Consider the following 13242-nt stretch of genomic DNA (forward strand, 5'->3'; position numbering starts at 1 on the left):
TATACCTCACTTTTGTTATGGAACCTCCAGTTTCTAGTTTATGGTGGAAGATGTCTTTATTATTGAGCATATTAATTTTTGGTTTTAATAATAAATTAGCAATAGCACAAGCTAGCACTATAGTTATGAGCATATTTATTTTCAATTTTTAATGAATTACCTATAGTTATGAACATATTTGTTTTATTTATTTATTGTATTAGAAAATTGAATCAAGAAATTTAGGTATATACAAAACATAATTTTGGTATATAGCAAGTTCAAATCACCGTCGCCAGACTCTGTGCCGGATGACTGGCCACCCCCGACCTCCCTCCTTCGCACCGCCCGCCACCGGCTGCTGCTGTGGAGGCGACGGTGACGACGAGGACGACGGCTGGGGCACGAACTACCGGGGGCGTTCAGGGCGCGGGAGCCCGAAGACCAAGGCCAGGCCGGCGGCGCGACAGCGGGCACCCAGGCCGACCCGCCGCCGGAGGCAAGCTCAACGGCGGCCCCTCAACGGCCCGGGGGACAGAGCCCCCCATAGAAGAGGAGGAAGGCGGACCCCGGGCCGAAGCCGCAGGGCCTGAAATTCAAGATTCCAGAGTCCCAGTGGCAATACCGCGGACCGAAATCTACGTAAGCCCTTTTTATCTCTGAGTGCGTTTGCCCGGATGTAAGTTAGGGGACTAACCTTTTTCTGTTTTCAGGCCGCCCAAGGACCCCGCCGGAGACCAGAGGCGCCGAGGCCGGTTCCCGCACCTAAGTCGTGCGCGCCCACGCCCGAGCCAAGTGCGCCGCCCTGCCCTGAGCCGGGGGTAATGGCTGCACCCGAGCAGCCGGCGCCGGCCGAGCTCGCCCCGAGCACTTTGAGGGCGGGGCAAGTGGCCGCGGCGAGGGCGGCACTGATGTGGAAATCATCAGGGACCCCTAGCGCCTCTGATGAGAGGGCTCGCAGGGGACCCAACACTCGGCCGTCATCCAGCCAGGCCGCGGAACCCCTCCCGGACGTGGTTGGGAGCACCCGGGAGGTGATCGAGCGGCTGGAGGCGACCGTGGCGGCGGAGCGAGCAGAGCTCGAGAGGGACCACGCCGCCCTCATCGAGGAGAGGGGGCGCCTAGAAGAGGTTGGCCGGCTCCTGGAGGCCCGCATCGCCTCGGCCTGCGCAAGCCACGAGAGGGCGATGCGCGCGATGGCCGAGGAGCGGGAGGCCCTGGAGGAGGTGCACGATGAGGCTGTCGCTGCGCAGGAGGAGGCCAGCCGCTTGGAGCAGGCGTCGCGGCGGCAGGCCGTGGAGCTCCTTGCTCGGGAGCGGCTGGTCCGTGCTCGGGAGGATGCCATCAGGCAGCGCGAGAAGTCTGTGGAGACCGCCCAGGCAGACTTAGCCCGCCGGAATGATGAACTTGAGCGTGGTCGCACCGAAGTCCACCGTCGGGAGGAAGAGGTCGCGATCCGCGAGACTGATGTTGAAATCACGGTGACGGCTCAGGACGCCCAGGAGGAGCAGATTACTCGGTGCGAAGCGGAGGCTGCCTCGGCGTCGGTGGCCCTAACTGCTTGGGAGGAGCAGGCCGCCAAATGGGAGACCGAGCTGGCCGCCCGAGAGTGGGCCCTTGCTGCCCTTACCGAGCAGGTGAAGCGGGGACAAGCTGAAGCCCTGGAGTCCCGACCAGTGCGGCCGAGGGGATTAGCCTTGAGGAGCGGTTGCAGATTGCGTAGGACGAGCTTGAGACCGTCGTCACCGAGCGGGCCAACGTGAAGCTGATGATGCGAGAGCTCCTTCGTCAGGCACGGAGGTCCATGACGGTGGCCAGGCTCGGGCGAGTCAACGTGGGCGAGAAGGGGATGGACCAAGAGACCATCGGCCACCTCGCCCTCGGCTTCGAGGAGATCAGTCGGCACATGAAGGCTCTTCCCCGGGCTGTGCAGGAGTTGGCATTCCGGGAGGGGTGCGCTCTGGCCCAAGCGGTGGCCCAGCACATCCTTGCTTGCTACTGGAGCCGAGACCCCACCTTCTCGTTGGAGCCGGTCCGGCAGGCGGTGGTCGAGGCTGAGGAAGGGGCCACCCGGGAGACTGTTCGGGGCATCACCGCTGAGGTGGTGGCGTGCTTCATGCGGGAGCCACCGCCAGAACCGAGCAGCGGTAGCAGCAGCGAAGACTTCTCGCCGCCTTCAGAGCCCACCGACCTAGATTAGGCTTTTGTTTTTTGACTTGTTGTAAATATGGGAGTGATCCCTATGAATGGTTCTTTTTGAATATAATAGAAGCCTTTGTTCAGGATCGCAACTCCAATGTTTGTCTTGATGCTTGATTTTCGCTTTTCACTTGATGTCCTAAGGAGTACTTAGCCGGACCGAGTCCGACCTTCCTCCCGCGAGAGCGAAGTGGCCCCGACCACTCATCGTCCGAGTAGTGAGACCAATCCGTGCGTTCAGCTCCCGAGCCCTCGCGAGTCCGCAGCTGCTAAGTCAAGAGACAAAGGCACGAACTTCCTTGCTCGGGAGATAGGTCGATCCAGCGCGGAGCACGCCATGACCAGTGAACACTTGTCCACTTTGCGACCACTCAAACAAGCAGACCGGAGACACGTGCAGTTAGAAATGCGACCAAGAGTCACCACGGTTTGGTGGTGTCCGAGCTAGGACGGACCAGACCGAGCACCGACAGCACGCCCCCAGGGTCTAGGCGGTCCCAACCACTCTTTACTCAAGCGGTAGGATTACCCAAGAACCCTAGGGACTCGGTAGTGCCCGGGGTACTGCCAAGCTGGCCGAACACCACGACCACCATGAAGGACTTCGATCAAACATCGCCGTTTGTACGGTATACCTGACTACTGTCTGTTCTGTCGTTCCGGGAAGGGTGAACACGTGGGCAGGGTTTTGAGCGCGAAGAGACCATCTCGCTGGACAGATTAGAATGCGAGGGTCCCGAGGATAACTCAGGAACAATAGTTTATTGATTAAGTAAGAATTTAAATTCGTATGACTTTAGCCACTCACCGGACAGCTGTCAGCCTTTCGGCCGACCGATCCAGGAGGGGTGTGCGCTCCGAGCTCGGGGTATCCAGGAGCTTGGTTCCCTCAGACGGAATGCCTGAGTACTGGAGAGCATGAGAGGGAGCCAGGGGCTAGGCGGTCCCGACCACTCATGCCCGAGTGGTAGGACTGCCCGAGTACCCCATAGGCTCGAGCAGCACCCTGGGCACTGAGGCCCTTGCGGTCGGACTGCTTTATTCTTGATTGTTGGTCTGTAAGCTTTAGGAAATAGGAAAAGATTTTTTGTTTGGTGCGCTCTGTTAGTGCAGTACTCATTATAGACTGCTCTCATTTTTTACCCGAGACCCCTCGAATACCCGGACCAACGAAGTATACAGATAGAGGCATAACCAAGAGGTCCTATGGTTCGATGGCGCCCGGGAAGGACTGACCAGACCGAGCACCGATAGCCCGCCCCTAGGGTCTAGGCAGTCCCGACCACTCTTCGCTCAAGCGGTAGGATTACCCGAGAACCCCAGAGGCTCGGTGATGCTCGAGGTACTGCCATGGCACCGGACACCACAGCCTACCACAACAGACTTAGGTCAGCGGCAACTGCCTGTGCGCATACCGATCAGGATTCTTTTATCAACGGAAAAAATGAGAGAGCGTGTTTTTCTCGCACAATCGAGCATCTCACCAGACAGATTAAACATATGGATTCCAGAGAGAAAATTTGAAATAAAATTTTGAAATAAGAACTGGAAAATGAGGGTATATATTGACAATTTTGTACAATATGGGGTGACTTACATGGTTGGTGGTAGCCCTCGGCCAACTTGGGCAGGGGGAACCCCCGGCCTGGTTGGCCCGAGCACAAACATGTCCACCTAGGGATAGAACTTGCGTAGATGCTCGATGTTCCACACATTTGGGAGCGGCTGCCCATCCTCCGCAGCCAGCCAAAACGAGCCTTGTCGCGGGACTTCAATCACGGTAAAGGGGCCTTCCCACATGGGGGATATTTTATTACTTTCTTCGCACGATTGAACGCGTTGGAGAACTAGATCCCCAACCTCGAGTGACCGGGCCCGGATGTGGCACTGATGATAGCACCGCAGGCTTTGCTGGTATCTGGCTACTCGGACGGCAGCACGTCGCCGGCGCTCCTCCAAGTAGTCGACGTCGTCGCGCCTTCGCTGTTCCTGTTCACCTTCGGATTAGGCATGCACCCAAGGGGAACCAAGAGTGAGCTCGGAGGGGAGGACCGCCTCAGCACCGTACACGAGGAAGAAAGGAGTCTCCCTGGTGGCGCGGCTTGGCGTGGTCCGATTGGCCCATAGCACAGCAGGTAGCTCGTCGATCTACCCTTTCCCATGCTTTGCGAGCACGTCGTAGGTCTGGGTTTTGAGCCCCTTCATTATCTCAGCATTGGCACGCTCGACATGCCCATTGCTCCGAGGATGAGCAACAGAGGCGAAGCAAAGCTTGATGCTGAGGTCCTCGCAGTAGTCCCCGAACAGGGCACTTGTGAACTGAGTGCCATTATCGGTGATGATCCTATTCGGGACGTCGAAGCGACTTGTGATACCGCGGATGAACTGAAGCGTCGTGTTCTTGGTAACCTTGATGACTGGAACCACCTCCGGCCACTTGGTGAACTTGTTGATGGCGACGTAGAGGTATTCATAGCCCCCGATTGCTCGAGGGAATGGACCCAGGATGTCCAGCCCCCCGACCACGAAGGGCCATGACAGGGGGATGGTATGAAGAGCCTGAGCAGGCTGGTGAATCTGCTTTGCATGGAACTGGCATGGCCTGCAGCGCCGACCCAACTCGGAAGCGTCCTAGAGAGCTGTAGGCCAGTAGAAACCTTGCCAGAAGGCCTTCCTGACCAGCGTGCGGAATGATGCATGGCCACCGCACTCGCCCTCGTGGATCTCAGTGAGAAGCTCACAGCCTTCTGCCCGGGTGATGCATTTTAGGAGGACACCGTCTGTGCCGCGCTAGTAGAGACCCCCTTCTACTATGGCATAGCGTTTGGACTGTCGTGCAATCCTCTCGGCAAAGGCATCATCCCCGGGGAGGATGTTTTCTTTCAAATAACCTCAGATCTCGTTGATCCACGAGGCATCTTGAGAAACGCCAGCAAGCACAGCACACTCACCGGCCGGCAGCACCCTGACGGGATTCCCCACTGAGGGCGCCGCTTGGGTTCCCTCAACTAGGATCGAGGGTTCCCGTTTATCCTGGTCGGTAGGCAGGACGGAAGGCCGTGTGAGCCTTTCTTCAAAGGCTCTGGTAGGGACGCGCGCACAGGAAGAGGCCAGGTGAGAGAGGTCATCGGCCAGAGCGTTGTCGTGGTGAGATATGTACTGCAGCTCCAGGCTGTCGAAGTGCCTTTCCATCCTCCTGACTTCCGCCACATAGGCCGCCATCTGAGAGTCCATGCACTGGTATTCCTTGGACATTGGTTGACCACCAGCTGGGAGTCTCCCTTGACCAGCAGACAATGAATCCCAAGGCCCACCGCGGCTCGGAGGCCAACAATGAGGCCCTCATATTACGCCATATTGTTAGTTGCTCTGAAATGCAGCTGTACGACGTACCGGAGTACTTCACCTGTTGGGGAGGTGAGAACCACTCCAGCCCCCGTGCCTTTCAGCATGAGGGATCCATCGAAATGCATAACCCAGTACCCAGGCGTATCGTGCCTGGGATACGCAGAAATTTCTTCATGTTCGATCTCGGGGATGGGCGTCCACTCCACCACAAAGTCAGAGAGCGCCTGGCTTTTGATCGCCTAGTGACTGACGAAGTACAAATCGAACTCCGCCAGCTCCACCGCCCACTTGACGATGCGCCCAGTGCCTTCTCGGTTCCAGAGGATCAGCCCCAGCGGATACGTGGTTACCACCGAGACCTTGTGCGCCTGGAAGTAGTGGCGCAGCTTCCGGGAAGCGATGAGCATGGCATAGAGCAGCTTCTGGGCTTGGGGGTACCTTGTCTTGGCGTCTCAGAGGACTTCACTGATGAAGTACACCGGTCGCTGTACACGGTGGGCTCAAACTATGGTTTCACCTGAGGGCTTGTCACAGCGCCTGAGCTCAGCGGCATGGTCGGGCCTGGCCGAGTGCTCGGGCTCGACTCCCTGGTCGGGAGGAACAGAGTGCTCGGGCTCGACTCCCTGCTCAAGAGGAGCCGTGAGAACTGGGGACTGCTCGGGGACGGTCGGGAGCTGGGACCCAGCACCTTGCCCTGAGCACTCATCACGCTCCACCACCAGTACCACGTTCATGACCTGAGGAGTGGCCGAGACGTAGAGTAGTAAAGGCTCGCCCTCGAAGGGGGCCACTAGTGCGGGCGATGAGGTGAGGTACTTTTTCAAGTCATGGAAGGCCTGCTCGGCCTCCGGCGTCCAGTCGAAGCGACCGGTCTTGGCCTCGATTCCTCGGCTAGAGACCAAGAAACCGAGGAGCTTGCCCGTGGGTACCCTAAAGACACACTTCTCGGGGTTGAGTTTCAAGCGGAGACTGTTGAAAGTTTTGGCCAGATCTTCCAATAGGGTGGCGTGGTCTCGGGATTTGACCACGAGATCATCGATGTAAGCCTTGATGTTGCGGCCAACCTGCGAATCAAGGGTAATGCGCACGGCACGCTGGAAAGACGACCCAGCGTTGCGCAAACCAAATGGCATTGTCACATAATAATAAGTCCTCACCGGAGTGGTAAAAGAAGTTTTGTCTTCGTCCTCTATGGCCATACAGATTTGGTGATAACCAGAATTTGCATCTAAAAAGCATAAAAGATCACGCCCCATGGTTGCATCTACAATCTGATCTATGCGGGGTAAAGGAAAATGATCTTTTGGGCAAGCCTGGTTTAAGTTGGTGTAGTCAATGCGCATGCGGAGCTTGTTGTTGGCCTTCGGGACGATGACTGAGTTTGCCAGCCACTCTGGGTGGAGGACTTCTCGGATGAACGGGCGTCAAGGATCTTGCTTACTTGCTCCCGGATGAACTCCTGGCGGTTGGGCGCCTGCCGCCGGAATTTCTGCCTCACCGGCCATGCATCTGGGCGCACAGCAAGATGGTGCTCGATCACCTCCCTAGGGATCCTGGGCATATCAGACGGCTTCCATGCAAACACGTCGACGTTAGCCCAGAGGAAGGCAACGAGCGCGCTTTCGTATTTGCCGCCCAGGTCACCGCCGATTCGGACGACCTGGGAAGCGTCTTCGTCCACCGTGACCTCCTTCGTAGGAACGGAGGCGTCAGTCGCGAGTCAGGGTTTGGATGAAGAGGGTCCCGGGCCCCCTGGGTGTCCTTCGACCAAGGCCGAGTATAGGTGCTCGGCACAGGAGACGACGCTGCCGGTCTCGACTGGTACGGAGATGGGGCATGTTGGGCCCGGCATCTTAACCGTGAGGTATGCATAGTGCGTGACCACCATGAACCATGCGAGCATCGGGCGCCTGAGAATGGCGTTGTAGGGGAGGGGGACTTCCACGACATCGAATATGATGTTCTCCGTCCGGAAGTTGTCCCGGCTCCCGAATGTCACGGGCAGCTCTGCCCGAGGGGGAGGGTGTGCCTGGGTGTCACCCCGTAGAAGGGGAGCGACGGCTTTAGGCGCCTGGAAGGCACCTACAGCTTCTCGAAGGCCTCCCGGGAGAGGAGGTTCATGCCTGCACCCCCGTTGATCAGCACTCTGCTGACCTTTATGTTGCAGATAGTGGGGGACACTACCAGGGGTAGTCGCCCCACGCCTGCAGTACTCGAGGGGTGGTCCGCCATGCTGAACGTGATCGGGGAGTCCGACCACTTCAGGGGCCTTGCGGCCTCCGTGCTCGGGGTAGCCGAGCACACCTCGCGCTCCATCGATGAAGGCGACGGTGTGCTCAGGCTCGTAAAAGCTGAGCTCTTGGTTGTCGGGGGCGGCTCTGTCGCCGTCATCCCTTCGGCGCTCTTCGCGGTCCTTCTAGCGTCGCTCGATGATGCCTTTGACTGAGTGGCACTCTGTGAGGTCATGCCACTCAGTCTGGTGGATCTGGCACCACTTCCCCAGCTCGGGCCTTGCAGGGGCGGGGGCCCTTGCGAGAGCAAGAGCCCTCACGGGAGCTGGAGCCCTCGCAGGAGCTGGAGCCCTTGCGAGCGTGGGCCTTCTGGTGGTGACTGCCCGGCGCGCCGGCCAGCGGTCAGGCTCCTCAGCTGGACTACGGGCAGGGCCCTGAGTTGGCACGACAGGGACAGCCTCGCGCCTTCTTCTCTTTTTCTTTTTCCGCCTGTCAGAGCGGGAAGGACCTGGTTGATCGGCAGCGGGATGCTCATGGCGCGGAACATGCCACGTCCGAGCCTCCGCCGCCTTGGTGCACTTGTTGACCAACGTGAAAAGCTCCGTGGTGGTCTCAACTTCGTGTGTGCCCAGCTTTTCGAGCATTCGCTCATTGCGGACACCCTGCCGGAACGTGACGATAATGGTGCGGGGGGGTTATCCGCGGGATGGTGTTGTGGACCTGGCTGAAGCATTGTATAAAGTGCCACAACGTCTCCCCCTCCTGCTATTTTACGGTGTGGAGGTCGCACTCCAGGCTGGGCACGTGAATGTGCCCTGAAAGTTAGCCACAAACTGGTGGCAGAAGTCATCCCAAGAGCCGATGGATTCTGGGGGTAAGTTCATAAGCCAAGAATGGGCAGAGCCCCTCAAGGCTACATGGAAATAATTGGCCATCAACTTTTCACTGCCGCCCACCGCATGGACAGCGGTGGTGTAGATTTGGAGGAACTCGACGGGGTCGATGGACCCGTCGTACTTCTCCGGTAGTTCTGGCTGGAACTTCGTGGGCCAGTTGACCTGACGGAGCTCGCTGGTGAAGGCACGACAGCCTGTACCGTACCGTGCTACGCGGGCAGAGCCCTTGGGCGGTGAACACCGGCGAACCGGGGAACCCCGACGGTCATGGGCCGGCATAGAGGAAGCTTGGTCCTCTACCTCGGCCTTGTGCCGAGACTCCCGTTGGCGCTCAAGGGTGACGCGCGCATCTTCGACGGCCCTCCGTTCATTGAGATGTCAGCAGAGGTCCTGTCCTCTAGTGGTGGCCAGGGGGCAGCACTCCGCTTGGAGGCTCCCCGCCCAGTTCGGCCGCCACCTGAGGATGGACCGGCCTTGGTTGCACCGCGGTGGGAGGTGGCGTGGGAGCTCTCGGCTAGCACCTAACGGTGAGCCGTGCCCACCAGAGCGGCCACCTCCTGGAGCCAGCGGCCTTTTGGGGTTTCCCCTGCTGCCTTGACGGGTGGGTGCTTGAGGAGAGCTTGCACCGCAAGCAGCGTGCTCCCAGGACTGGCATCACCGAAGGCGAGCCTGCACCGTAGCGGCGCCCGACGCTATCCAGACGTGGACCTTGCGGCAGGAGTTTCTGCCACTTGCTGAGGGTTAGGCGGTGCGCTTGCAACGGTGGCGGCAACCCTGCTGGGCCTAGTGCCATGGTCCCCATGAGAGGGGAGCGCCATGTGGGCGGACCATGGCTGCTGCTGAGGAGCAGCAGAGACTGGGGCCTCCTAGGCAATGGGCTCCATTTCTTCACTCGAGCCAGTGCGTCGGAGGCGATGTCCACCTGCCATTTTTTCTGCAGGAAAACGAAGAAAATTTAGGGATGCAACCCCCCTACCTGACGCGCCAGCTGTCGGAGGGTGAACTCCTCAAGTAGGGATCCGGAGGGACCCCCTTTGAGATTCGGCCGGGGGGATGATTCTGAATCTGTTTTGCGGGTGAAATAAATGGGTGTAAATGTGATGCAGGTGGAATGGAATGATCGGATGCAGGAAGCAGTAGATGCTCAGGAGGTTTTTAGACAGGTTTGGGCTGCACTGAGTGTAACACCCTACTCTTGCGTGTATGCTATAAATGCTCTGAGAATGTCTCTCAGAGGTTCTGCTGGGTTACAAGAATATTTGTCTAGTCTAGAGCTTCGGGCTCCTTGTTCTTCGATGATCTGAGCTTCTATGCTTGTCTTTGCTGCTGTCTCATGTCTCAACTTCGACTTCAACTAACTTGTCTTCTCCGGGGAGCCCACCCCGCCTTTATAGTCGCCGATACGGTAGCGTGCCCAAAAAGGGATAGCGCGAGTTCCAAGGTGCCATAAATGGAAATCAACTATCATGGGCTGCTACGCGAGGTGACGGGGAGAGTTGAAAACGCGTCCCGTCCGGTCTTGTAGGTCATCATGCCGTTCTTCAACGGGCGTCGCGGGGAGGGCCCACCGGGCAGCCATCGAGCAGCTTGGCGTGCCCGCTCAGTTAGAGCGAGTCTGACACATCAGGGCGGCAGGCGGGGTGCCTTGGGCCTCGCGATGTTATTTTGAGGCGTGCCGGATGTGCCGCGATGGGACCAATGCATTAAATGTCCCCACGCCTCCCTGCTAGGCAATGGCAGGGACTAACAGAAAGCGTGGCGGGAGTAGTTGGAAGTTACAGGCCACACGCCCTCTTAAATGCAGCATCGGGCCTTTCACTGGTTGACACCTCATCGCTGGACCTCTGTGGGGGTCACCGGCGAAGGACTTCTTAGGCCCTCGGGGAACCGAGTGCTCGGGGGCCACTGTTCACAGCCTCGAGCACTCTCTCCCGGATATGCCCTTTCTTAGTCCTCAGGGAACCGAGTGCTCGGGGGCCACTGTTTGCAGCCCCGAGCACTCTCTCCTGGAACTGACTGTTTGGGTCCTCGGGGAATCGAGTGCTCGGGGGCCACTGTTCACGGCCCTGAGCACTCTCTCCTGGAACTGACTTCCCTTGGGTCCTCGGGGTACTCGGGTGCTCGGGGGCCACTGCTCACGGCCCCGAGCTCCCTCTTCCCGGTACTCGGCTTGTCTCGTCGTCGGGGGACTTGAGTGCTCGGTGGCCACTGTTCGCAGCCCCGAGCACTCTCTTCTCGACATTTGGTCTTCTCAGGTCATCGGGGAACTTGGGTACTCGAAGACCACTATTCATGGCACCGAGCACCCTCTCCCGTGATTTAGTCTTCTCGCACCTCGAGGAGATAATCCCCGCGGGAGGGCGCCACGTGGCAACCTGCTGATTTGGCCTTGGGACTCGTGGACCCCTGGTTCCTGTGTCACTGACACTTGGTGATCATGATTCTCCATGTCTTGACACAGCTTCTTGTTGCGAGAAGAAAGGAATACATTCTTTTATCTATGGACTATGCAAACTAGCTATTATCTTGTCTACTATTGTGATCTTGAGGGTGGCATGGTGATAGGAAAATATATATAGTGGCGATGATGATATGGCTCGAGGATGCTTCAACATGGCTTGACTTGAGAAGAATGCTTCCTCTCCGAATAGGTAATCAGTACTGAAGAACTAATAAGGCCATTTGCTAGAGCCACTGTGCTATAATGTAAAATGAACACTATCTTTTCTTAGCAGTAATATTTTTTGGTGTTAGTGTGGTTTGTAGTATATCATTTTTGCATATTCAGTGAAATTTAGGACTGCTATGACACGGTATGTTGTTCATCGTGGTTAGAAAAGTGGAGTGTCTTCTAGTTGGTAGGAAGGCCACACACAAGTTTATAGATTCAAAGGAGCATGTTACGACCTCTAAAGACTCTTTTGACAACCTCCCTCCCTCCCTCGTCGGATTTATCTCTATCTTCCTCCTTCCTTTGCTCTTTATATGTAGAATACGCAACCGCTCGTCGTCATCGTACGCAGAACTCCCAGGAAGTGATGGCATCACCAACCGCCGATCCAGGCCAGGTGTTAGAAGGAGATGTAGTGCCACCGTCAAACATTGAAGATGGTAGCCTGAGCCACTACCTCAATCTGGACCAAACAGACGCCTATGGAGGCGATGAGGTAATTCATAAGTATATGAATACATCTATTCTAAATATTATCATATATGTTCCCAATAGTTTTTTCGCTTATGTGCAGACGCTTGATGCTCCGAAGGGTCACGACAATGAGCAATCCTAGGAGCAGCATCATGTCCGAGGTCCCTCGAAGATGCCTATGAGATGATTTGTGATCACGGAGGTCTCACCAGTAGGGGAGCCAACTGCACCAGAGAGAGTTCTTGGGCCATACAAGTCAGTATGTGGGATTGCTGTTAAGGATCACGTGCCCATCAGCTACAGATTGTGGACTGGTGAACGAGGTGATCCGCACGTGGCTCCTGATTCGATCAAGAACGACATCTTGTGGCCCAAGATATTAGAGAAGTTCAACTTCCCTGAAGAGACAGATATGGAAGTAGTTAAGCGTAAGACGCTAATGATCATGGGACTTTCATTTAAGAACTGGAAGGGGACACTGAACAAAACATATGTGCAGAAAGGTACAACGACAAAAAGGTACAACGACAGAAAGCCACCGACTGACTATGAACGCATCAGCAAGAAGCAGGCCAAGAGCAAGTCAGGCCCAATCATTAAGTAAGCTCCAATCATTGTGGACTTCCTGGCTGAATCAAGAATAACAGCAAAGGAACTAGCATGGCTTACTATGGGAATGGATATCCAAAAGTTGGATGTTACATAGCCGTTTGAGTTGACCAAACCTTTGGTCAAACCAGATGTAGAAAGAAACCTTACAACTCAAATGCGCCGATTACATCAATGGTACTTGTAGCATTCCAGACAGGGTTTTCAAGTTTTCCCTGTAAAGATATACAGATGATTATTTCCTCAACGGGGATGGCTCCTTCTAGGTGTATTTCAAGGACTTGTATGAACTATATAAGGAAGATGCCCTCGACGTGGCCATAGTCAGAGTGTGGACTCTGTAAGTGACTTATGCATATAATTCACGTTATATGATCTTGTACCTTAAAATTGCATAGCTAACTTCTCTCTTTCATAGAATGGAGATCTAAGCATGTAGACAAGACTTAGATAAGCAAGTAGGATTCATCGATCCTTGGCTTGTGAAACAAAAACTTATAAGGGAGAATCTAGACTTCACCGAGGACTACTTATTGAAGTGTCTGCTTCACCACCAATACAAGAAATTCGTACTCTTACCCTACAGTTATGAGTACATGTTTATGTGCCAGGGCATCCTCATTTTATCAGCAACTCCATTCTAGTACTAATTTGCTATGGTGACATATTCTGCAGTTTTCATTGGATCCTCCTTGTCATCCACCCAGACTTGAGCAAGATCATTGTCTTGGACTCACAAAAGAGAGATCATATGACTTACCAACACCTCATCGACATGCTAAATAGGTTAACTCGATCATTTAATCTTCTTGATGATTGCATGTACACAAGATAC

At 55.9% G+C, this 13242-nt stretch overlaps 1 protein-coding gene across 1 annotated transcript; it reads left to right on the top strand.

Annotated features, from left to right (window-relative positions):
• Positions 1-803: 803 nt before the first annotated feature.
• Positions 804-1742, top strand: LOC133890253 (uncharacterized). The gene has a single exon (XM_062330687.1). It carries the CDS (start codon positions 804-806, stop codon positions 1740-1742), a length of 939 nt encoding a protein of 312 aa, XP_062186671.1.
• The last annotated feature ends 11500 nt before the right edge of the window (positions 1743-13242 follow it).

This window comes from Phragmites australis, chromosome 14 (genome assembly GCF_958298935.1).
Source record: "Phragmites australis chromosome 14, lpPhrAust1.1, whole genome shotgun sequence".
Taxonomy (NCBI): Eukaryota; Viridiplantae; Streptophyta; class Magnoliopsida; order Poales; family Poaceae; genus Phragmites; species Phragmites australis.